General features: G+C 44.7%; 2 protein-coding genes across 3 annotated transcripts in view; one reads left to right on the top strand and one right to left on the bottom strand.

The window, feature by feature from the left end:
* Positions 1 to 12,775, bottom strand: part of NPHS2 (NPHS2 stomatin family member, podocin) — a 47,753-nt gene extending 34,978 nt beyond the window's left edge. For both annotated transcript variants that reach the window (XR_003942443.1, XM_030205826.1), the window contains exon 1: positions 12,441 to 12,775. Coding sequence is in view for 1 of the 2 variants with exons in the window: in XM_030205826.1 (XP_030061686.1) it covers positions 12,441 to 12,765 (325 nt within the window). In the remaining variant the exon portion in view is untranslated. The remainder of the gene's footprint in view (positions 1 to 12,440) is intronic.
* Positions 12,776 to 19,255: 6,480 nt separating this feature from the next.
* The window catches only part of TDRD5 (tudor domain containing 5), a 158,198-nt gene continuing 151,239 nt past the window's right edge, over positions 19,256 to 26,214 (top strand). The window contains exons 1-2 of the mRNA XM_030208004.1: positions 19,256 to 19,339; positions 25,865 to 26,104. Coding sequence (XP_030063864.1) covers positions 25,873 to 26,104 — 232 coding nt within the window. The 5' untranslated portion in view covers positions 19,256 to 19,339; positions 25,865 to 25,872. The remainder of the gene's footprint in view (positions 19,340 to 25,864; positions 26,105 to 26,214) is intronic.

The raw sequence follows: 26,214 nt of genomic DNA, 5'->3' as shown, positions 1-26,214 counted from the left end.
CTAGTGGGGATGGGATCAGAGGAACAAGTGGTGCATTTTGAGGAGAGACATCCTGAGAGACAAGAACTCCTGTCACTGCACATTGTTCCTGATACCGGTTGGAAGTTAACCCTGATAATGTGGCTAAGATGATGTTCTAAAATTAAAAGTTAAAACCCCTAAAGACACAATCAGCGAAACACAGACTTGTGTAGGGTTTGATGGTGTTTAAACTGAAATGTACATAAGAACATAAGTATTGCCATACTGGGAAAAACCAAAGGTCCATCAAGCCCAGCATCCTGTTTCCAAAAGTGGCCAATCCCAAAAAAGTACTAAACCTTTTATACTGCTTATCCCAGAAATAGTGGATTTTCCCCAAGTCCATTTAATAATGGTCTATGGACTTTTCCTTTAGGAAGCCGTCCAAACCTTTTTTAAACTCCGCTAAGCTAACTGCCTTTACCACATTCTCTGGCAATGAATTCCAGAGTCTAATTACACGTTGAGTGAAGAAAAATTTTCTCCAATTCGTTTTAAATTTACTACATTGTAGCTTCACTGCATACCCCTAGTCCTATTATTTTTGGAAAGTGTAAACAGATGCTTCACTTCTACCCATTCAACTCCACTCATTATTTTATAGACTTCTACCATATCTCCCCTCAGCCGCCTTTTCTCCAAGCTGAAGAGCCCTAGCCGCTTTAGCCTTTCTTCACAGGGACGTCGTCCCATCCCCTTTATCATTTTTGTCGCCCTTCTCTGCACCTTATCTAATTCCACTATCAGCCTTATTTTTGAAAGTGATTGGCGCCCATATTTCGACCCAAATCAGGAGATGGGCGCCCATCTCGCAAAGGCGCCCAAATCGGTATAATCGAAAGCCGATTTTAGGCGCCTGCAACTGCAATCTGTCGCGGGAACGAACAAAGTTGACGGGGACATGTCGGAGGCTTGGTGAAGGCGGGACTGGGGCGTGTTTATTGGCCGAGCAGAGATGGGCGACTTCGGCCGATAATCAAAAAAAAAATGGCCATTTTTAGCAAGGATTTAGGTCACTTTTTCTGGACCCTTTTTTTCACGAAGTCCCAAAAAAGTGCCCTAAATGACCAGATGACCACCCCTGACTCCCCCAGTGGTAACTAACCCCCTCCCACCAAAAAACCCCAACTTTAACAAGTTTTTTTTCCAGCCTGTATGCCAGCCTCAAATGCCATACCCAGCTCCATCACAGCAGTATGCAGGTCCCTGGAGCAGTTGTTAGTGGGAGCAGTGGACGTTAGCCAGATGGACCCAGGCCCATCCCCCCTACCTGTTACACTTGTGGTGGTAAATGGGCACCCTCCAAACCGCCCCCAAAATCCACTGTACCCACATCTAGGTGCCCCCCCTTCACCCATAAGGGCTATGGTAATGGTGTAGAGTTGTGGTGAGTGGGTTTGGGGGGGATTTGAGGGGCTCAGCACCCAAAGGAAGGGAGCTATGGACTTGGGAGGTATTTAACATTTTTTTTACTTGTTACAAGTGCCCCCTAGGGTGCCCGGTTGGTGTCCTGGCATGTGAGGGGGACCAGTGCACTACAAATCCTGGCCCCTCCCATGACCCAATGCCTTGGATTTGTTCGTTTTTGAGATGGCCAGCTTCGTTTTCCATTATCGCTGAAAAACAAAACCGCCCAGCTCAAATCCACACATATCTGATGCATTTGCCCGGCACAAACCATATTATCGAAAAAAAAGATGGGCGGCCATTTTTTTTGAAAATACGGTTGGTCCCGCCCCTTCATGTACCATTTCTCGGACATAGACGCCCATGGAGATGGACGTTTGCGTTCCATTATGCCCCTCCACATCTTTTTTGAGATGCGGTGACCAGAATTGAAAACATTGTATTCGAGGTGTGGTCTCATCATGGAGCGATACAAAGGCATTATAACATCCTCATTTTTGTTTTCCATTCCTTTCCTAATAATACCTAACATTCTATTTGCTTTCTTAGCCGCAGCAGCACACTGAGCAGAAGGTTTCAACGTATCATCAACTACGACACCTAGATCCCTTTCTTGGTCTGTGACTCCTAACGTGGAACCTTGCATGACGTAGCTATAATTCGGGTTCCTCTTTCCCACATGCATCACTTTGCACTTGCTCACATTAAACGTCATCTGCCATTTAGACGCCCAGTCTCCCAGTCTCGTAAGGTCCTCTTGTAATTTTTCACAATCCTCCCGCGATTTAACGACTTTGAATAACTTTGTGTCATCAACAAATTTAATTACCTCACTAGTTACTCCCATCTCTAGGTCATTTATAAATATGTTAAAAAGCAGCGGTCCCAGCACAGACCCCTGGAGAACCCCACTAACAACCCTTCTCCATTGAGAATACTGACCATTTAACCCTACTCTCTGTTTTCTATCTTTTAACCAGTTTTTAAATCCACAATAGAACACTACCTCCTATCCCATGACTCTCCAATTTCCTCTGGAGTCTTTCATGAGGTACTTTGTCAAACACTTTCTGAAAATCCAGATACACAATATCAACTGGCTCACCTTTATCCACATGTTTGTTCACCCCTTCAAAGAAATGTAGTAGATTGGTGAGGCAAGATTTCCCTTCACTAAATCCATGTTGACTTTGTCTCATTAATCCATGCTTTTGACTATGCTCTGTAATTTTGTTCTTAATAATAGTCTCTACCATTTTGCCCGGCACCAACGTCAGCCTCACTGGTCTATAGTTTCCCAGTTCTCATCTGGAACCTTTTTTAAAACTCGGCGTTACATTGGCCACCCTCCAATCTTCCGGTACCATGCTTGATTTTAAGGATAAATTACATATTACTAACAATAGCTCCGCAAGCTCGTTTTTCAGTTCTATCAATACTCTGGGATGAATGTCATCTGGTCCAGGAGATTTGCTACTCTTCAGTTTGTAGAACTGCTCCATTACATCCTCCAGGTTTACAGAGAATTCATTAAGTTTCTCCGGCTCGTCAGCTTCGAATACCATTTCTGGCACCGGTATCCCACCCAAATCTTCCTCCGTGAAGACCGAAGCAAAGAATTCATTTAATCTCTCCACTACGGCTTTGTCTTCCCTGATCGCCCCTTTTACTTCTCGGTCATCTAGCGGTCCAACCGATTCTTTTGCCGGCTTCCTGCTTTTAATATACCTAAAAAAATTATATTATCAGGCTTATTTTCGAAAGACAAGGGCGCCCATCTTTCGACACAAATCGGGAGATGGGCGTTCTTCTCTCAGGGTCGCCCAAATTGGCATAATCGAAAGCCGATTTTGGGCGTCCCCAACTGCTTCCCGTCGCAGGGATGACCAAAGTTCCCAGGGGCGTGTCGGAGGCATAGCGAAGGCGAGACTGGAGAGTGCCTAACAGATGGGCTTCCTCGAGCGATAATGGAAAAAAAAGAAGGGCTTCTCTGATGAGCACTTGGGCAAATTTACTTGGTCCACTTTTTCTTACGACCAAGCCTCAAAAAGGTGCGCAAACTGACCAGATGACCACCGGAGGGAATCGGGGATGACCTCCCCTGACTCCCCCAGTGGTCACTAACCCCCTCCCACCCTGAAAAAAATAACTTTAAAAACTTTTTTTTGCCAGCCTGAAATCTCATACTCAAGTCCATCGCAGCAGTATGCAGGTCACTGGGAGGGGAGGTATGCCTGTGTCATCGGAGGCATAGCAAAGGCGTGGACGTCCTTCTTTCAAACATTTTGGATAACCTGAATTGCCCCCCCCCCCCCCCCACATACACACAGGGATGGCCAAATTTCAAGGCAATGGAGTAGAGTGGAGGAGTGGCCTAGTGGTTAAAGCACTGGTCTTACAATCCAGAGGTGGCCAGTTCAAATCCCACTACTGCTACTTGTGATCCAAAATCCAAACAAATAAAGGGAGTGTCAGAGGCATAGCAGGCATGGATATCCTTCTCACAGGAATGTCCACATTTTGGATGCCCTCAACCGTCATTGCAGGGACGCAGGCATAGCCAAGGACAAAAAAAAAAAAAGGTGTCCCTGACGAGCACTTGGATGTTTTCACCTGGTCTTGTATTTTTCTAAGGTTGTACAGCACTGCGTATGCCTTGTAGCGCTATAGAAATGATAAATAGTAGTAGTAGTTGTAGATGGCAATTTATTTAAGGTTGTAGATGGCTATTATACACGCAGCTTGTCTGCATGTATGAAGCCGTCTTTGGCATGCGCAGAGCAGCCATGCACTGGCTTCCCCTCCTTAGGAAGGAAATCGCGTGCAAATGAGCTAACAGTGAGCAGCTCATTTGCATGCGATTTCCTTTATGCATGCCCGTTCCTTTCCGAATCGCTAAGGGATTCGTAAGGGAAGGGCTTTTTCCATTCAGTTAGTGCATCAGTTAGTCCACTGCAGTGCCCCCTAGGGTGCCCAGTTGGTGTCCTGTCATGTCAGGGGGACCAGTGCACTACGAATGCTGACTCCTCCCACGTCCAAATTAGTTGGATTTGGTTGTTTTTGAGATGGGCGTCCTCGGTTTCCATTATCGCCGAAAACCGGGGATGACCATCTCTAAGGACGACCATCTCTAAGGTCGACCTAAATATTGAGATTTGGGCGTCCTCGATCATATTATCAAAACGAAAGATGGACACCCATCTTGTTTCGATAATACGGGTTTCCCCGCCCCTTCGCAGGGACGTCCTGCGAGGACGCCTTCAGGAAAACTTGGGCGCCCCATTCAATTATGCCCCTCCGCGTGTTTTTGCCTCCAATGCAATCTTTTTTTCAAAGTCCCTCTTAGCCTTCCTTATCAGCGCTTTGCATTTGACTTGACATTCCTTATGCTGTTTCTTATTATTTTCAGTCGGTTCCTTCTTCCATTTTCTGAAGGATTTTCTTTTAGCTCTAATAGCTTCCTTCACCTCACTTTTTAGATGTTACATTTACCCAGTCAATATCGGGGTAATTGAAATCACCCACTATTATTGTGTTGCCCAGTTTGTTTGCGACCCTAATTTCCTTTAACATTTCTGCATCCATCTGTTCATCCTGGCTAGGTGGACGGCAGTACACTCCTTTCACTATCCTTTTTCCCTTTACATGTGGAATTTCAATCCACAGTGATTACAAGAAATGTTTTGTTTCCTGCAGAATTTTCAATCTATTTGATTCAAGGCTCTTTTTAATATACAATGCTAACCTTCCACCAATTCGATCCACCCTATCACTACAATATAATTTGTACCCCAGAATGACAGTATCCCACTGGTTATCCTCCTTCTACCAGGTCTCAGAGATGCCTATTATATCTAATTTTTCATTTAGTGCAATATATTCTAACTCTCCCATCTTATTTCTTAGGCTCCTGGCATTCGCATATAGACATTTCAAACTATGTTTGTTGTTCCTATTTACATCATGCTTAGTACTTGACAGTATTAATTTGCAATCTTTTGTTTGATTTTTATTTTTATTTAAGGACACCTGTAGGCGTATTTTCAAAGCACTTACTTACAAAGTTACACAGTAACCTATGGAACTTTGTAAGACTAAGTGCTTTGAAAATGAGCCCCATCTATTACGGTATCTTTTGCAACCTCACTATCAGGATACTCTATCTTCCCTGATTTGTTGATATCTTTGAAAGATACCTTATCCCAAACCATGCGCTTTTGAGTGACTGTTGGCCTTCCCCCCGTTTCTAGTTTAAAAGCTGCTCTATCTCCTTTTAAAATGCCAGTGCCAGCAACCTGGTCCCATCCTGGTTAAGGTAGAGCCCATCCTTCCGGAATAGGCTCCCCCTTCCCCAGAATGTTGCCCAGTTCCTAACAAATCGAAAACCCTCCTCTCTGCACCATTGTCTCATCCGCGCATTGAGACTCCGGAGCTCTGCCTGTCTCTTGGGCCCTGTGCGTGGAATGGGTAGCATTTCAGAAAATGCTACCCTAGAGGATCTGGATTTGAGCTTTCTACCTAAGAGCGGAGTGTGGTAGCCGTGTTACCTAAGAGCGTAAATTTGGCTTCCAGAACCTCTCTCCCACATTTTCCTATGTCATTGGTATCCACATGTACCAAGACAGCTGGCTCCTCTAGGGTTACCATATGGCTCCAGAAAAAGGAGGACGGATTGAGCCAGCCGGGTTTTACTTCCATTGCTTTGAAAGCAATGGAAGTAAAACCCGGCTGGCTCAATCCGTCCTCCTTTTTCTGGAGCCATATGGTAACCCTACCCAGCACTATCTAAAATCCTATCTAGGTGATGCGTGAGGTCCGCCACCTTCGCACCAGGCAGACAAGTCACCAGGTGATCCTCATGTCCACCAGCCTAATGATCGAATCACCAACTACAACAGCTGTCCTAACCTTTCCCTCCTGGGCAGCACTTGAAGACATATCCTTGGTGTGAGAGGATAGTACATCCCCTGGTGGGCAGGTCCTGGCTACAGGAGTACTTCCTACTTCACCAGGGTGATGCTCTCTTTCAAGGAGACCTCCCTCCTCCAAGGTAGCACAGGGGCTACCAGACTGGAGGTGGGACTTCTCTACAACATCCTTGTAGGTCTCCTTTATGTACCTCTCTGTCTCCCTCAGCTCCACCAAGTCTGCTACTCTAGCCTCAAGAGAACGGACACGTTCTCTGAGAGCTAGGAGCTCTTGCATCGGGCACACACATATGACATCTCACCAACTGGGAGATAATCATAAATTTGACACTCAATGCAAAAGACTGGATAGCACCCCTCTCATTGCTGGACTGCTGACTCCATCTTAGTGTTTTTGAGTTTTTCAATAATTTAAAACTTGCTACAGTATTAATGATATTAGCCTAATATAAAAGTGTCTTTTAGTTTATATAGTATATTGTCACGATTGTGACTGTATTCCATGCCTACACTCACCTTCCCCCGGCCCCGGGTGCCCGGGCCCTGTGGTTGCTGTGGTCTGTATTTTCCTGTTTCCCAGACATCTTCCAGGTTCTATTCCAGTCCTGATGTTCCAGCACTCCAGACTTGCCCCAGTGTTTCTGCTGCCAGGCCTCACCTGTGACCTCATCTGTAATTGCCTTTATTAAGCTCCTGAGAATTGTCAGACTTGCCTTTGCAACAGAGGTCTTCAGATGAGCTTTCGTCTGTGAGTGCTTGTTGCAGTTCTAGCCCTGCTAGTTCTTGTCTTGTTTGTTTTCAGCTTAAGTTCTCTTTCTGTTTGTATCTGCCCTGCATGTCTTTAGCTTTAGTTCCTTACTGTTTGTATCTGCCCTGCGTGTCTTTAGCTTTAGTTCCTTACTGTGTGTATCTGCCCTGTCTGTCTTCAGCTTTAGTTCCCTTCCTGCTTGTATCAACCCTGTTTGTCCTTAGCTTCTGCCCTACCCTGCTTGTGTCTGCCTTGTTTGAAAATCCTGAATCCTGTTCCTGTCAAGCTTGCTTGAGTATCCTGAATCCTGTCTGTTTGAGAATCCTAAATCCTGTTCCAGCCGAGCCAAGCCAAGTCCGTTCCAGCCTTTGGTTCTGACTAAGCCAAGCCAAGTCCGTTCCAGTCCAGCCAATCCAAGTCCGTTCCAGCATTTGGTTCCAGTCCACCCAAAACCAAGTCCGTTCCAGCATTTGTTTCCAGTCCAGCTAAACTAAGTTCATTCCAGCATTTGTTTCCAGTCCAGCCAAGTCTGTGCCAGCATTTGTTTCCAGTCCAGCTAAACCAAGTCCGTTCCAGCATTTGGTTCCAGTCCAGCCAGGCCAAGCCCACTTCAGAGTTCTGTCCAGCCAAACCTGTTTGAGACTCCTGTACCTGGTATCAGCCTGTTGGTGTTTGGCCTTGCTTCCAGTTTGGGTGGTTCACCTGCTGTTGCCGGTGTCTGGCAGCAGCCCAAGGGCTCACTACTCCGGACCAGCCGCAGCGGCATGATATATATTGTATGATTTATTTAGTGTTTCCTTCTTAGATGGTAATGAAATGTATTTAAAACTCTGTAAGAGCACTCCTTGCTTGTTACCCTAATTACAATAACTGACTATAAATGAAGAGTTGTCCTAGGGGTGGGCAGGTGTTGAGGATGGTGGGTGGGAAGACTAAACTAGATCCAGTGCCTGCTAGATTCTATCTGTTAATGCTGTGGTAGAAAGTTTTTAAAACTAAGTGGGAAAAGACTATGGAGATTAGTTGATAAAATTAGCTTTTTATATTTTTATTTTGCCTATCAGTAACCTACAATTCCTCCTTTAAACCCTAATCTTTTAAGTTCCCAAAGAACAAAGCAAAATAGTGTTCACTTACCAGAGAAACGTCTTTTTCTCTAGGAACTTCTCAGAAATCTATGATCACACGAGATGAACAGAACTGAGGGAACAGTGGCGTGGTCTTTGCTGTATGAGTGGAGTGGAGGAGTGGTCTAGTGGTTAGAGCACCAGTCTTGAAATCCAGAGGTGGCTGGTTCAAACCCCACTGCTGCTCCTTGCCATCTTGGGACACTTAACCCTCCATTGCCTCAGGTACAAACTTAGATTGTGAGACAGAGAACTATCCAGTGTACCTGAATGTATCTCACCTTGAGCTACTAGTAAAAAAGGTGTGAGCAAAATCTAAATAAATAAATAAAGAATTATGTATTGGACAAGACATTGTCTAAGATACATGTGGGAATCAAAATCACTGGAATAATAAGTAACAAAGTGTGAGAATCAGAGAAACCACAGATCCCAGAATGCATGGCGGGAGAGGGAAAGCCAGAGCAGAAAAACTACAGAACCCAGAATGCACTGCGGGAGGGGAGGAGCATAGAGAACACAGATTTCAGGCTGCCTGGAAGAATAAGAGGGGTCATGACAAACAAGAACCTGAGTTGCAGGAGAAGGAAAGAGAGGGGGCTGATTGGGAAATAGAATCAGCTGAGGAGAGGGTGGAGAATGAGAGGACGGAATGGGAGGAGTTGGAGCACGTAGAAGGAGAAGGGGTGGAAGAAGAGATAGAGGTGGGAGAAGAAGAGTGACTTCTGGAGGAGCCCAAAGTACCGAGGAAAACATAATACTCAGGAGAGATCCAGTGGGTGGATGTCAAGAGATATGTTGTTGACAGTTGTGGGTGGTGAATCATTTTTAGCCTGGCTTGTGGAACTGTGTTTAAAGCTGGGCTGGCTGAAGTGAGTTTTGAGGCCTTACTAACTGAGCTGCGTATAAAAGCCTGGCTAGTTGAACTGGGTTGCAAAGCCTGGCTTGCTGGACTGTGTAGAAAAGCCTGGCTGGCTGAACTGTGTTGAAGATGAGAGCGAACAGCACTGACAAGTGTGGCGTCGAGAGCGAACAGCACTGACAAGTGTGGGAGCGCGAGCCGATAACCTGGGTGAGAGGAGCTGGTGACAAAAGATAAGTGGACATTATTGTAAAGAAATTGAGATATGATGGATGCTTATTAAGGAATGATATATGGGAACATTTCTGTGGGAAAAAAAGTGAATTATCTGTATTTCAGTAAGGTTCATTTCTGTCATGGTATGCACAAAACTAGCCCATTTGGAGAAATTGCCCTGAGACAAACCATTAACACTAAGATAGCCTCTTCTGTTTAAACTTGGATGCTTCATTCCATTCAATTATTGTTGATGTCCTAATTTTGGGCCCTCCCTAGTCCCACCTCAGAGGCACCCATAACACATCCCCTTGCTATTTGGACACACTGCAGTGTATGTCCAAAGTTTACCATTCCAAAATCACAATTTAGACATTTGGGCAGATTAACTTTTTTGTGCATTTTGCGATGTCCATCTGAAAATGAAAACCATAGACTGAAATCAAGATTATACCTCGATAGCAGGTATAAATGTTTCCATGTACCATGTGGGGGGATTTTATACAATATGTGCTGTGACAAAGCTACATCCCAGATGTCTAGAATGAAGCAGCGAAACCCTAAACTACATCTACCAGAATTCATTACTGCCCGGGCCACATGGTAGCTGGGCGGTAACTCCGAACTGATGCGTGTTGGGCGTGCTTAGGTGCCTACATGGCTTAGTAAAAGGGCCCTAAAATTAAGACACGCCCATGCTCTGCCTCAAGTATACTTACTGCACAAGTACATGTTGGCTTGCACCACACAGACTTTTAGATGTGTCCCAATTTTATAAGAGAAGCTCCGTTTTTGTTTAACATATCTCTCTGGAGAGCATGTAAAACAATTGCAATGTTCACTATGGAAGGAAAGGATAGTAAAGGAGAACAGCGTAATACTGTACAATGTAAGTATTTTAGTACGACACTATCAGGCTCATTTTCAAAACAGAAAAACATCTACAAAGTGGCATAAAGCAGCATTTGGACATTTTTCTCACAAAAACATCCAAATCAGTATTTTCGAAACCTACTTTTAGACATTTTTCTATGGAATCCGTCAGAAGTATGTCCAAATCTCAAGGGGGCATGTCAGGGGTGTGTTCTGGGCGGGACTTGGACGTTCCTAAGATTTAGACATTTTTCAGCCATAATGGAACAAAACAAAAACGTCCAGGACTAAAACTACTACTACTACTATTATTAAACATTTCTATAGCTTTGAGCTAGACCTGTTTTTAGAACGAATAAGGTACAAAAAGGTGCCCTAAATAACCAGATGGCCACTGGAGGGAATCAGGGGTTGCCCCCCCCTTGTTCCCCCAGTGGTCACTAACCCCCCTCCCACCCCCCAAAAAATGTGATGAAAAACATTACTTGCCAACCTCTATGCCAACCTCAGATGTTATAGTCAGGGCCATTAGAATAGCATGCAAGTCCCTGGAGTAGTCTAGTGGTGGGTGCAGTGCACTGCAGACAGGTGAACCCAAGCTCCTACCTCCCCCTACCTGTTACACTTGTGGAGGAAACTGTGAGCTCTCCAAAACTCATCAGAAACCCACTGTACCAACATATAGATGGTGACCCCCCTTCACCCATAAGGGCTATGGTAGTGGTGTACAGTTGGGGGTAGTGGGTTTTGGGGTGCTCAACAGACAAGGTAAGGGAGCAATGGTGAGATGTGTACCTGGGAGCTTTTATGAAGTCTACTGCAATGCCCCCTAGGGTGCCTTATTGCTGTCCTGGGTTGTCAGGGGGACCAGTCTACTAAAAATGCTGGCTCCTCCTACATGGCTTGATTTTGTGCATTTTGCACTTGGACATTTTTTTTTCGAAAATGGACCAAAAAAAAAAAGTCCAAATCACAAAATGTCCACAGTATTTTTGAAAAATAAAATAGACGTTTTTCTTTTTCGAAAATGACCTTCTTTCCTATTTAGATTTTGGACGTTTTTCTTGCAAATCGTCTAAAGTCAGACATAGATGTCATATCGAAATGCCCTCCACACCTGCTGCTGTAGATTTAGAAGAAATAACATTACTAGAAGCTGCAGTCCATTGATCGTTATTAAATTCTAGGTTTTTGCCAGGTTCTTGGGGCCTGGATTGGCCGCTGTCAGAGACAGAGTGCTGGGCTTGATGGACCTTTGGTCTTTTCCCAGCGTGGCAGTGCTTATGTACTTATGTACTTAATAATGAGGTGCAGGCTGGATTGGTAATATGAAAAAAGAGAAGGAACAGAAAGGGACTGGGTATGTGGGATAGGAACAGGATCAGTGAAGGTGATTTGGCAGAACAAAGCAGCTCAATATCCCTGGAAAATATATGAAGGAGCATATTTAGAAGCAGAGACACAGTTTCTAAATAGTGCCAGGGAAAGGGTTGGGGAATGACAGTGAGAGAGACTGAGTGAGGACAGAGTAAGAGGAATGAGGGAGATGGCTGGGGAGTTTGACTGTGAAGGGGGGGGGGGGGGTGATGACAGGGATTGACAGTCAGATCAGGATCACACATTTGACATACTGCCTTTTCTGTGGTACAACCAAAGCAGTTTATATATAATATATAGGCACTTTCTGCTGAGTATTGAGAAAGCATACCTGTTTTAAAGTTTTATTAAGATTATGTAAAATATGGAAACCTTTAAAAATGTGTCTAAAACTTAATTTCACAACATCAAAACACCAATATTCACAGAATTTTTGTACTACCTCAAAGCCTCTAAATGGATGAAGTGAACATCCACAATTATAATTTATAAAACCTAGAACTGGAATCCCTACTCATATAACAGTGATGTTAATATGCCAATAGAATCATCTCTCTCTACTTCATTCACAAAAACATTAAAAAAAACCAAAAGATAACAGAATCCAGAAAACATTTTTAAAATGTAAATCCAAAGAAACAAGAAGTTGTGTGGTGATGACACCCCACAATTATCAGAACACAAAGACAAGGGATGTTCAATGTGACACCAACATAGAATGAGTTGAGTGAGCAATAGTTACTCTTACTATGCTCATATAACTATGCTTCAAATAAGTTATTTTGCACCAGATGTTTTTTATTTTTAAAGATTTTTGCCTGTCTTGTTTTTTTTTTTTTGCCCCTCTAGTACTTACTTTCATACCCCATCCCCATTCTTACCATCTTCATTCCTTTCACTGTCTAGTAATGCCATCACCTCAGTTTCAGCATCTGAGCCCACCACATCGTCCACATCCACCACAGTGGAAGTAGTAACCTTGTTGTCTATCATAAGGGTGCTTCTAGTTTCCTTCTTTCTGTCTCTTGCTCTCCCCCTTTGGGAGTCCTGATGCTTTTTGACAAGCTCCTTCCCGGTACTCTCTGCCTTTGCTCTCTTAGTCTCTTTGGCTGCAAAATCTTCTTTATTTCTCCTCTGGGAATCCCTGGAGGCGCTCCTAGACCCCTTCTCCATCTTCAGTGAGAGCTCTGGAGTCAGGAGGAACATGCAGCTGACAGGAGGCAGCTGTTAAGAGTTCAGGAAGGGGGGAGATGTTTTATTTGTCTTGGGAGCCATGGTGGGCAGGATTGTAAATGCAGAAGGAGGAGCTGTTGCACAATATTAAATAAGATTAATAATATTCAGACCTGTAGCACAGAAGAGATAAATCATGGTGCTGGAAGTATCATAAGATTAATCTTCCCAATTTAAGGGTCCTTTTTTCAGAGTTGTGGTAAGCACTAACGTTTGGTTACCTCTGCAAAAAATGGTGTACCGCAGGGCGTGCTGAGGTTTCCTGCAATAATTTAGAATGTGCGCATGCTACCCATGTGTTAAAAAATGTAATTTATTTTATGGCATAGGGGGTATGTTCTGCGCTAATCAGGGCAGCTACATTGCCATGCACTAACTGATTAGCACATGCTTAGTGCATGAGCGCTTACCACCTACAGAGCATGATGGAAACTCAAGTTTATAGCTAGGAATGAAGCTGGTGTCACATACCTCTTTTTCCAAAGTGCCATAAACTTTGATTCTGAACCTCTTATGAGGTTCAGATCTTAGCCAGGGGCAGAGCCATAAACTGAGGACAGTTTTTTTTTTTTTTTTTAGCCTTTGTGTCTGACTGAAAGTCCTTTAAAACCAGCATTCACATTCCAGCTTATCTTCGAAAGAGAAAGATGCCCATATTTCGACCCAAATCAGGAGATGGGTGCCTTTCTCTCATGGGCGCCCAAATCAGTATAATTGAAAGCCGATTTTCGGCACCTCCAACTGCAGTCTGTCGCGGGAACGAACAAAGTTGACGGGGGGTGTCGGAGGCGTGGTGAAGGCGGGGACTGCAGCGTGTTTATTCGGCCAAGAAGAGATGGGCGCCCTCGGCCGATAATGGGAAAAAAAAGAAGGAAGGCAGTAGCGAGAATTTGGGCCACTTTTTTGGACCCTTTTTTTTTCCACGAACAAGTCCCCAAAAAGTGCCCCAACTGCCCAGATGGCCACCTGAGGGAATCGGGGATGACCTCCCCTGACTCCCCCAGTTGTCACTAACCCCCTCCCACCAAAAAAAAGAACTTTAAAACCTTTTTTTTCCAGCCTGTATGCCAGCCTCAAATGTCATACCCAGCTCCATCACAGCAGTATGCAGGTCCCTGGAGCAGTTGTTAGTGGGTGCAGTGGACTTCAGGCAGGTGGACACAGGCCCATCCTCCCCCTACCTGTTATACTTGTGCTGGTAAATGGGAGCCCTTCAAACCGTCCCCAAAACCCACTGTACCCACATCTAGGTGCCTCCCTTCACCATAAGTGCTATGGTAATGGTGTAGAGTTGTGGGGAGTGGGTTTTGGGGGGGGATTTGGGGGGGGGGGGCTCAGCACCAAAGGTAAGGGAGCTATGGACTTGGGAGATATTTTAAAATTTTTTTAAACTTTTTACAAGTGCCCCCTATGGTGCCCGGTTGGTGTCCTGGTATGTGAGGGGGACCAGTGCACTACGAATCCTGGCCCCTCCCATGACCAAATGCCTTGGAGTTGTTCGTTTTTGACCTGGGCGGCTTCGGTTTCCATTATCGCTAAACGATATCACCCAGCTCAAATCCGCCCAAATCCGATGCATTTGCCCGGCACCAACCGTATTATTGAAACAAAAGATGGACGCCCATCTTTTTCGAAAATATGGTCTGTCCTGCCCCTTTGTGGGACCCGTCCTCGGAGATAGTCACCCATGGAGATGGGCATCTGCGTTCGATTATGCCCCTCTTTGTCTCTCTAAGATCCAAGTGCAGATGTTAGCTATAAACAGTGTTGTGCTGATTACCCAGCAAAAGGAATTAATTACAGCTACTTTTACTTCTCAGCTTAACTAATTAGTTATGCTAATTAAATTACCCATCCAGAAAAGTAGTTAATTACTGATTACATAACTAATTACTTTTCCTTTTAATTTTGAACATGACTTGAATGCAACAGTTTTATTCATCATATAAACCAAGCAGGGAAAAAGTAGAGGCTGATCAAAGGACGAATCCAAACACCGGGAGATGTAATTAAAAACTATTTTATTGATGCAGATGTTCAGTGACCCGACACAGTCTGTGTTTCCGCGTATCACAATGCCTACATCAGAGGTCAAATTAACAATTCATCCGATAGGACTTGTAGATAGAATTGCAGTCCTTTGGCTTGATATTCACAGTATATCAGGCAGGTCGAGAGTCATACATAACTGAACCAAACAACGGCAAACTCTGTGGGGTCCGTTCGTACGTGGAGAGTTTGCCAGTGTCGGTTCAGCTGTGTATGACTCTCGACCTGCCTAATAGAATTGCAGTCCTTTGGTTTGATATTCACAGTATATCTACATGTTCTATCGGATGAATTGTTAATTTGACCCCTGATGGTAGGCGTTGGATCTACATCTCCAGTGTTGGATTCAGGGGCATATCTGAACTGCGGCGGTAGGGGGGGCCAGGGCCAGAGTGAGGCGAGGAGATGAAGCTCATTCTGTTTCTGAGTCTGACATCCTGCACGTACAACGTGCAGCGACGTCAGACTCAGAAGAAACTTTCGGCGCCAGCTTTAGTGGAAGAAATGAAAGGACCTCGGCTTGGCTGGCGGGGGTTGGGGGTCCCCCGCCAGCTGACAGAATTCTTTTAAAGGCAGCCGGCAGCGGCAGGAGGACGCGGACCTCGGCTGGCGGGGGTTGGGGTCCCCCGCCAGCGAAGATAGGTGACAGCAACGGAGGGGGAGGGTTGGCAGCGGTAGGGGGGTCCATGGCGAAATCTGCGGGGGCCCAGGCCCCTGAGGCCCCACGCAGATACGCCTCTGGTTGGATTTGTCCTTTGATCAGCCTCTACGTTCTCCTGCTTGGTTTTTCTGGCGTAGAGGGTTTTTTTAACCTGTTTTATTCAACCATATAAACATAATTTACTCATAAGCACATTACTCTTCCAAAGGCAGCAAAACTGATGTTAAGGTTCAGCTGCTGTACAGTGAAAATCTGAAAATCATATAAATAATACTTAAACACGGGGGCGGCTCAAGATAGTCTGCCTCCTGAGGCGAGGAGATGGACTGCCATCCCGGCTCCACTCCAGATCTCACCCTTCTGATTCAATTTCCTGTTTTCGATGGGCAGGATCTGGCAGAGGAAAGGCACCATGGGTTGGTCTGAGCAGAGACAGTGTGAGTGGAGCACTTTTACTAAGAGTGTCTTTTACTAAGCCACGGTAGCATTTTTAGAGATGCCCATAGGAATACATGGGTGTCTCTAGCGTTCAGCGCATGCTTATTTTTAGCACACACCAAAAATGCTACTGAGGCTTAGTAAAAGGTCCTATAAGGCACGTTTTGGAGGGTGGAGGCTTGCAGAAAATCAGAGATGACTGGACCAGGGAGAAGGAGGGCAGAATGGAGGAAATGATGTTGGATTCAGGGGGAATGGAGGTAGTAATGCAAATTGTAAACCGTTACCACTGCAAAGTAACGGTAACTAACTAATCCCCCTGTTTACAAAGCCGCGCTAGCGGCTGCCGGTGCAGTAAAGCCAATACAGCCCATTCACTTGAGTGGGCTGTGTCGGCATTGTCGCGCAGCTTGGTAAACAGGGGGATTAGTTACTAGGAAAAAGTAATTAACTACAGTAACATGTTACTTGTAGCGCAATACCACACACTATAAACCTCATATTAAAAAAAAATTATACCAATTTCACAGCCAACTGAACTCAGAGAGAAGATCTCCTGTTGAGCACAAAGTTTGATATCCAAACAAAGAATATGGTGCTTAATGCTAGCAGCAAAGTTTGAGAAAAACTGGGGGTAGCTCTGGGAGAGATGAAATTTAAAAAAAAGGTGATGTGACAGAGGAAAACATGGTAATTATAATACTTCCATCTCCCCCCACCATCTCAGTACACAGGTCATAGTTTTTTATCTGACCCAGCTGTTCTGTGGGAGGAGGAAGTGTAAAGACTGGTATGTGGTGTGTGCTTTATGTGGCCACTGAAGGGAAAGCAGCATAGAGAGAGACAGTCTTTGTTGTTGTTGTTGAATTCCTCTCTAATTAAAAACTGTAACCTCCTTTAAGACCAGATATTACTAGTAATGGTTGAACTCAAAACTCCCTTATATGTTCATTAACTGAAAGTCCAAATTCATCTGTCAGCAGGTTAAAACACAGCTGACACAGCTGCATCTGCTCTTTAGAAATTATTACACAAATCCACATGAGGGAAAACCACATGGATCTGTGCTTACGAACATAGAAGGCAATTTTCTAATAGGTTACCTAGTTAAGAGAACCAAGTATGTGTATTTCTAATCTAGTCTCATAAAACCTGCAGCAATCATAAGTAAAATGCACCCGCAAACGTTTATACTTGCTCAGGAGTTGGTGGAAATCCGTGGATCCAGATCCTTAATATTTATGCCCAACTGCAAAAATGTGCTATACAAGTCCACCCACACAGCAAGATTTAGCTACCTGGGCTCAAAATGGTAGAACTGCATTTTCCATAGTCATAAGAAGCATCACAGACTACCTCTAGTTCAGAAAAGACCTAAAGACCTACCTCTTCAGGAAATTCTATGAGTAAAATATGCACTAATCATTCTGGAACAACAATACACAACACAACCTCTAACTGTAACGCATCTTTTCATTTAAGAAATTAACTGAGACATATCTTCTCAAGAAACCCAATGACTATTCCATATACACTAATAGTTATCTTGCCAACCACTGTAAAACACAGCATCATACAACCTTATAAACGTAATTGAATCAATGTAATCTCTAGCAACAATGTAAGCCACATTGAACCAAAACTTGTTTTTGGATAACTGTGGGAAAAAAGAAGTCCGTCCCTGACGAGCACTTGGCCGACTTTACATGGTCCATTTTTTTTTCACGACAAAGTCGCAAAAAAGTGCCTGAACTGACCAGATGACCACCGGAGGGAATCGGGGATGACCTCCCCTGACTCCCCCAGTGGTCACTAACCCCCTGCCACCCTGAAAAAAAAAACTTTAAAAACTTTTGCCAGCCTCTATGCCAGCTTCAAATGTTCATTGCAGCAGTATGCAGGTCCCTGGAGACGTTTGTGGGTGCAGTGCAAACCCAGGCAAACCCAGGCCCATCCCCCCCCTACCCGTTACACTTGTGGTGGTAAATGTTGAGCCCTCCAAAACCCACCAGAAACCCACTGTACCCACATCTAGGTGCCCCCCTTCACCCATAAAGGGCTATGGTAGTGGTGTACAGTTGTGGGGAGTGGGCTTTTGGGGGGGTTGGGGAGCTCAGCACCCAAGGTAAGGGAGCTATGCACTTGGGACCAATTTGTGAAGTCCACTGCAGTGCCTGGTTGGTGTCCTGGCATGTGAGAGGGACCAGTGCACTACGAATGCTTGCTCCTCCCATGGCCCAAGGGCTTGAATTTGGCCGTTTTTGAGATGGGTGTCCTCGGTTTCCATTATGGGTGAAAACCGGGGACGACCATCTCTAAGTTTGCCCATCTCGACATTTAGGGCGACCATCTCTAAAGTCGACATAAATGTTGAGATTTGGGTGTCTTCGACTGTATTATCGAAACGAAACATGGACACCTATCTTGTTTTGATAATACGGGTTTCCCTGCCCCTTCACGGCGCCGTCCCTGTTCGATTATGCCCCTCCACACCTTCCATTGCCTCAGGTACAAAATTAAATTGTGTTCCCTCCAGGGACAGGAAACTACCTACCTGAATGTGATGAAACTTGTGTAGTAAATTTAAAACAAATAGGAGAAAAATTTTCTTCACCCAACGCGTAGTTGGACTCTGGCATTGGTTGCCGGAGAACGTAGTGAAGGCGGTTAGCTTGGCAGAGTTTAAAAGGGGGTTGGACGGTTTCCTAAAGGACAAGTCCATAGGCTGCTACTAAATGGACTTGGGAAAAATCCACAATTTTGGTAATAACTTGTATAAAGTGTTTGTACGTTTGGGTAACTTGCCAGGTGCCCTTGACCTGGATTGGCTGCTGTCGGGGACAGGATGCTGGGCTCGATGGACCTTTGGCCTTACAAAGTAATACCATGTGCATGTAAGCTCTGGATAAACGAATAAGACCATATTTACGTAGTAACATAGTAAAAAAGTAGATGACAACAGATAAAGATCTGTACAGTCCATCCTGTCAAAGTTTTAGACAAATGCCCCAAATAAGTAATACTTAGTAGCAATAACGAAACAGTGATGGATTACTCATATGGCAGGCAGCCAACAGATTTATTTTCCACTGAAAATTATTATGTTTGTGTGAACTTGGCAGCTAATTGTGTGCTGCTTGCTATTTTGTACTGTTGGGCCAGAAGGTTTCTAAATACTTAAGAATGAAGCCAGCCAGCTCTTCTCATTAGGGATCTACTCTGGCTGCACGTGGAGGTCGCGCGACCACACGCATGCGCCAATAGATCCGGTGACCTCTGCAGCTGTTGGCCTGCTGTGTTGTGGCTCGTGCATGTGTGAGCCTTACTTACTGCATTAGCCCGGACACAGAATTATTGAAGGACAGTAGTACTTTGGCCGTCTTGGTGAATCCTGCGCAGGTAGGTGATCCCCGAGAGGCTCATATACTCCTACGGGGACCCCGCAGGCATTACCTCTATCTCGGCGGAATTTCCATGCAGCTCTTTACAAGTTGTAACTTGAGATCCCCGCGACAGGCCCCGCAGCTTTCATTTTTCTGGAGTTCCGCCGATCCGCCCTCCTCTGTCGCAACTTCCATCAGAGAGAGAGAAGTTAGTTGCATCAGAGGGGTTCGGGGCAGCGGAGAAGGAAAGCAAAGCTGCAGGATCGTTGGTGGGCAGCTACAGATATGAGCTTGATGGCGAGGAGGAGGAGGGGGTTGGGAAAGGTGTGGGATCGCGGACAGGGAAGAGAGGAGGAAACCTATCGAGGAGAGCGGAAGAGAGAGGCAGACCACGGGAAGGGGAGGGGGAGACCGGACCCCGAATTCGCGAGAAGAGTGTTGCTCGACGTCCGAGAGTGATTAATCTCTTCTCTGCTGCCCTACAGGGGATTTAGACGGATCCTGTCACTTCTATACCACTAGCTGCATTAGATTTGTTGGGTTTAATGACGAACTGGAACTAAAAATTCGCTTTGGCATTTACAGCAGAGATTCAGATTCTAAGCATTATATTAAATGATGTTTCCCCCGCGTTTTCAACTATTTGGCCTGTCCTGCCAGTTTGCCAGATTGTTTTTCTTGGCCTATTTTGGTGTCTTAAGATGTTTTTTTTTTTTTTTTTTTTGTAAGTACACTTTACTAGGGTCAGGCAAAGACGAAGGGAGGGCATAATATCGCGGTTGAGACCAGTAGTTTTAATTGTTCTTATTTCGTGTGGATAAAGAAATAACCAACCTTAAGAGTGAGAGGGGCATATTATAGTTCAACTTAACCATAAAGATTATAAGCACAGCCATACTGGGAAAAGACCAAGGGTCCATCAAGCCCAGCATCCTGTCTCTGACAGCGGCCAATCCAGGCTTCAAGAACTGCTAGTAGCTGAGGTGATCTTTAAAGTGCTTGGTTGTTAACATGCTCGTCTGCTTTGAGCTGACTTTATATTCAGTACAAGTATTTTTGTCTGTTACCTTATGGGGCAGGATTAACTCCAGCAGTGACACCTATCAGGCTTGATTTTACTGTTATATAAAAGTTTGCAATAATGTTTATTAAAGTTGTATTTGATATGAACAAAAATGATGTTCAATGATATTAAAAGTACAGTGTAGTAGTCAATAATTGTTAGTACATAATAATCCTGTTGAAGCAATTGATGTGTATTCATTGTGGCTATCTTGAAAACCTGATGTTGACTAGGTGTGCCCTGAGGCCTATGTTGGGAATTGTTGACCTAGGGCACATAATATGCACACACCAGCCCTGCTTATGGTTAACTGGACCTGAAATACTTCCCTGGAAATATTGATCTTGAAGCAGTCCTTCATGTATTTCTGTCTGATAACTTATCTCCTCTTTAGCCATCAAAGGTCAGGCAGTTTGAAAGCCTTGTAACAAAATTTCAGATAATTTGGTTTGACAGCCCAGATGTATATACTTATCAAAAACTGAGTGTGGACTGAATGTGTAAGCTTCTTTCATAAGTCTCTGTAGTGTAGAGACCCACAGTGATGTTACTTGTCATCTGCTTCGTTATAACTTCAGTGTGCACTTTTATTTGTAGTAGTATATAAGATATAAACAAACTTTAATCAAATATATAGTAAATCGTTTGTCACTTATCTACCTTCATGTTCTTATTTTAATGGCATATAGGATTGTCACCCGCGTTTCGATAGTCCTACAAATATAATAATACAAGTTAAAACTTCAAAATATTAACTTCAAAAATACTAAGCTGCACATACCATATTCTAGTCTAATTATTACCTAACCTGACACCGATCATTTCTTCGATGTCCTGCATTGCAAAATGGCCACTGCTATACAGCTGCTGCCTGCAGTACTACTATTTAACAACCAGCAAACCCAACAGAAATGAAATAATACCAAATCATCCAATCATAACAAAAATTGCCAATCAGTTTCTAAATTTAAACCTCCCGGAGACACACCAGCTTATTTTCGAAAGAGAAGGACGCCCATCTTTCGACACAAATCGGGATATGGGCGTCCTCCCACGGGCGCCCTCAACTGCAGTCCGTCGCGGGGATGACCAAAGTTCACGGGGGCATGTCGGAGGCGTAGCGAAGGCGGGACTGGGGCATGTTTATCGGCCGAGGACAGGTGGGCATCCTCGGCCGATAATGGAAAAAAGAAGGGCGTCCCTGGCAATAATTTGGTCCGCTTTATTTGGTCCCTTTTTTTTTTTTAGGTCCAAGTCACAAAAAAGGGCCCAAACTGCCCAGATGACCACTGGAGGGAATCGAGGATGAACTCCCCTGACTCCCCCAGTGGTCACTAACCCCCTCCCACCCTAAAAAAAACAAATTTAAAAACTTTTTTGCCAGCCTCTATGCCATCCTCAAATGTCATACTCCGGTCCATCGCAGCAGTATGCAGGTCCCTGGAGCAGATTTAGTGGGTGCAGTACACCTTGGGCAGGCGGACCCAGGCCCATCCCCCCCCTACCTGTTACACTTGTGGTGGAAAATGGGAGCCCTGCAAAACCCACCAGAAACCCACTGTACCCACATGTGGGTGCCCCCCTTCACCCCTTAGGGCTATGGTAGTGGTGTATAGTTGTGGGGAGTGGGTTTTGGGGGGCTCAGCACTGAAGGTAAGAGAGCTATGTACCTGGGAGCAATTTGTGAAATCTACTGCAGTGCCCCCTAAGGTGCCTGGTTGGTGTCCTGGCATGTGAGGGGGAACAGTGCACTACGAATCCTGGCCCCTCCCACGACCAAATGCCATGGAGTTGTTCGTTTTTGAGATGGGCGCCCTCGGTTTCCATTATCAGTGAAAACAGAGGGCGCCCATCTCTACAGCCGGCGATCTCAGCATTTAGGTTGACCATCTCTAAGGTTGACCCAAATGTTGAGATTTGGGCGCCCCCAACCGTATTATCGAAACGAAAGATGGACGCCCATCTCATTTCGAAAATACGGGCGGCGCCGTCCTCGGAGATGGGCACCCTTAGAGATGGGCGTCCCCTATCGAAAATGCCCCTCACAGTATTCAAAGAAAATACCCATTTCTGCTCTTTAAAATTCAAAAGTTTTCCATGTTACCCCCTTCTACTCCTAGATGAATCTGTTCTAGCACTGTCCATCAGATATCCCCAACTCTGTGTCCCTTGTCTAACCAGTGGGTAACTATCGGAGCTTGTTTAATCCCACACAGAATTCTTGATTTGTTCCACTAAACAAGTTTTAATCTGTCTAGATGTCCTACCTATATAAATCAGTGCACATGGACATTGAATAGCATACACTACGTGAGATGACTTGCAAATGGTGTGATCCCAGGACCAAATTGTTCTACCATATTTTATTAATTCCCATCTCTGACCAATGATAGCCTGGTCTCCCACTGGCAATTACCACAAGTATTTTGCACTGGATTGCCTACAAGGGTAGGATAATCAATTATTTTGTAGGAAAGCATCTCCCCAATAGTTTGCCCTCTATGATTATGCTATAAGGGGACTATCCTGAAAACACGTCTGAATGCCTAATACATGTCAGTATTTGAAAATCAAAGACGTCACCATTGAAATATGAGTAGTATAGTGGAAAACTGTAACAATTCTGTCTTGCATACGAGTACCCTTATATGTAAGTAAAGCTTCTCGATGAGCAAATTTGGCCCTATAATATGCTTTCTTAACGATGGAACTCGGGTAACCCCTTTCTCTAAAATGTAAATGAAGTGCTTTAGCATGTGTCTCAAACTCAACCGTAGAGGAACAAATACTTCATACTCTTAAAAATTGACTAATGGGAAGACTAATCCTAAGATTGCATGGATGAAAACACCCAAAATGTAGTAATGTATTCCTAGCCACAAGCTTCCTATACAGAGTCATCTGGACAGTCTGCCACATACTACTACTACTACTATTTAGCATTTCTATAGCGCTACAAGGCATACGCAGCGCTGTACAAACATAGAAGAAAGACAGTCCCTGCTCAAAGAGCTTACAATCTAATAGACAAAAAATAAATAAAGTAAGCAAATCAAATCAATTAATGTGAATGGGAAGGAAGAGAGGAGGGTAGGTGGAGGCGAGTGGTTACAAGTGGTTATGAGTCAAAAGCAATGTTAAAGAGGTGGGTTTTCAGTCTAGATTTAAAGGTGGCCAAGGATGGGGCAAGACGTAGGGGCTCAGGAAGTTTATTCCAGGCGTAGGGTGCAGCGAGATAGAAGGCGCGAAGTCTGGAGTTGGCAGTAGTGGAGAAGGGAACAGATAAGAAGGATTTATCCATGGAGCGGAGTGCACGGGAAGGGGTGTAGGGAAGGACGAGTGTGGAGAGATACTGGGGAGCAGCAGAGTGAATACATTTATAGGTTAGTAGAAGAAGTTTGAACAGGATGCGAAAACGGATAGGGAGCCAGTGAAGGGTCTTGAGGAGAGGGGTAGTATGAGTAAAGCGACCCTGGCGGAAGATGAGACGGGCAGCAGAGTTTTGAAACCGACTGGAGAGGGGAGAGGTGACTAAGTGGGAGGCCAGCAAGAAGCAGATTGCAGTAGTCTAAACGAGAGGTGACAAGGGTGTGGATGAGGGTTTTGGTAGAGTGCTCGGAAAGAAAGGGGCGGATTTTACGGATGTTGTAAAGAAAGAAACGACAGGTCTTGGCAATCTGCTGGATATGAGCAGAGAAGGAGAGAGAAGAGTCAAAGATGACCCCAAGGTTTCGAGCTGAGGAGACAGGGAGAATGAGAGAGCCATCAACAGAAATAGAAAACGGGGGGAGCGGGGAGGTGGGTTTGGGGGGGAAAATGAGAAGCTCGGTTTTGGTCATATTTAATTTCAGGTGGCGTTGAGACATCCAGGCAGCAATGTCAGACAAGCACGCTGAAACTTTGGTTTGGATGCAAGGTGAGATATCAGGGGTAGAAAGGTAGATTTGGGAGTCATCAGCATAGAGGTGGTAGGAAAAGCCATGGGATGAGATTAATGAACCAAGGGAAGAAGTGTAGATAGAAAAGAGGAGGGGACCAAGAACAGAACCCTGAGGTACACCGACAGGCAGAGGGATAGAAGTAGAAGAGGATCCACCAGAGTGAACACTAAAGGTGCGGAGGGAGAGGTAGGAAGAGAACCAGGAAAGGACAGAGCCCTGGAATCCAAGTGAGGACAGGGTATCGAGAAGTATGCTGTGATCGACAGTGTCAAAAGCAGCGGAAAGATCAAGAAGAATGAGGATGGAATATTGACCTCTGGATTTAGCCAGTAATAGGTCATTGGAGACTTTAGTAAGCGCAGTTTCAGTTGAGTGGAGAGGGCGAAAACCAGATTGTAATGGGTCAAGAATAGCATGTGAGGAGAGAAAATCAAGGCAGCGGCGGTGAACAGCACCCTCAAGTAATTTGGAGAGAAAAGGAAGGAGGGAGATGGGTCGGTAATTAGAGGGACAAGTAGGGTCAAGTGAAGGCTTCTTAAGGAGAGGTGTGACCACAGCATGTTTAAAGGAAGCAGGGACAGTCGCAGTGGAAAGTGAGAGGTTGAGAATGTGACAGATAAAAGGAATAAGAGTAGGAGAGATGGCATTAAGAAGGTGGGTGGGAATGGGATCAGAGGAACAGGTGGTACATTTTGAGGAAGAAAGGAGAAGTGTAGTTTCCTCAATAGTAACTTCAGGAAAGGAGGAAAGGGAATGAGGGGAAGGAGAGAGAGGGGAACGGACTAGTGGAGGGAGAGCTGGTGAGGTAGAGAAAGCAAGGTTTATCTTTTGAACCTTGTTGTGAAAGAATTCAGCAAGGGTCTGAGGAGATAATGAAGGGGGAGTTGGGGGAGGGGGCACCTTGAGGAGAGAGTTCAATGTGGTGAAGAGAAGTCGAGGATTAGAGCCAAGAGAGTTGGTCAGTTGGATATAATAATCCTGTTTGGCACGTAAAAGAGCAGATTGGAAGGAGGTCAGCATGAACTTAAAGTGTAAGAAATCAGCAAGGGCCCGAGATTTCCGCCAGAGGCGTTCGGCGGAGCGGGTACAGGAACGTAGGTAGCGGATATTAGAAGTCAGCCAAGGTTGGGGTTTTGTACGCCTTACAGGGCGGGTCATCAAAGGTGCAAGAGTGTCTAAGGCAGAGGATAGAGTATTGTTGTAAGAAGAAACAGCCTCGTTGACAGACGTGGATGGTGCCACAGTAGAGAGGAGGTTTGAAACATGGGAGGATAGAGATGAAGGGTCAATGTCGTGAAGATTTACATCAAGTATATATTTGATAAAAGTTTCTTTTTTTTTTAGTGGTATATAAACTATAAACGGAGTGCACACTGAAGTTATAACGGAGCCGATAACGAGTGAGGTAAGGCAGAAGGCTGTGCACTCATATATACTAGTCTCTTTAGTCTTGTTACGTGCTGGAATTTTTTGCTGTGTTTTTAAAATAAAACATGGCTACTGGTAGTGATATTTTGCTTTTTCTCTGTTTTTGTAGTTGTAAATATGTCGGACCAGGAGAAGATAATTGAAACTCTCAGGAAGGAAATCAGGTCATTGCTGACTGCATCTAAGGAGGGCCTGACACCTCGGCAGTTGGAGCAGGATTACCACTCTATGATCGGCACCCATCTCCCATTGCGCACCTTAGGGTACCGATCTACTATGGAGCTTGTCGAGGACATGCCTGATGTGGTTAGAATCTCTACATACAGCAATGGTAACATTATATTAAATGGTAGGTGGACATCTGCGGATGTTTTTAATTCTAGCATAATACAATGCAATGTAAGTATTATTTTTGGGAAAAAAAATCTAGATTTCTGTATATTTTTCTATTTCACTATT

The sequence above is a fragment of the Microcaecilia unicolor genome, chromosome 6 (genome assembly GCF_901765095.1).
Source record: "Microcaecilia unicolor chromosome 6, aMicUni1.1, whole genome shotgun sequence".
Lineage (NCBI taxonomy): Eukaryota > Metazoa > Chordata > Amphibia > Gymnophiona > Siphonopidae > Microcaecilia > Microcaecilia unicolor.
Note: the sequence above shows the minus strand (reverse complement) of the source record. Positions and strands in the feature narration are given on the sequence as shown.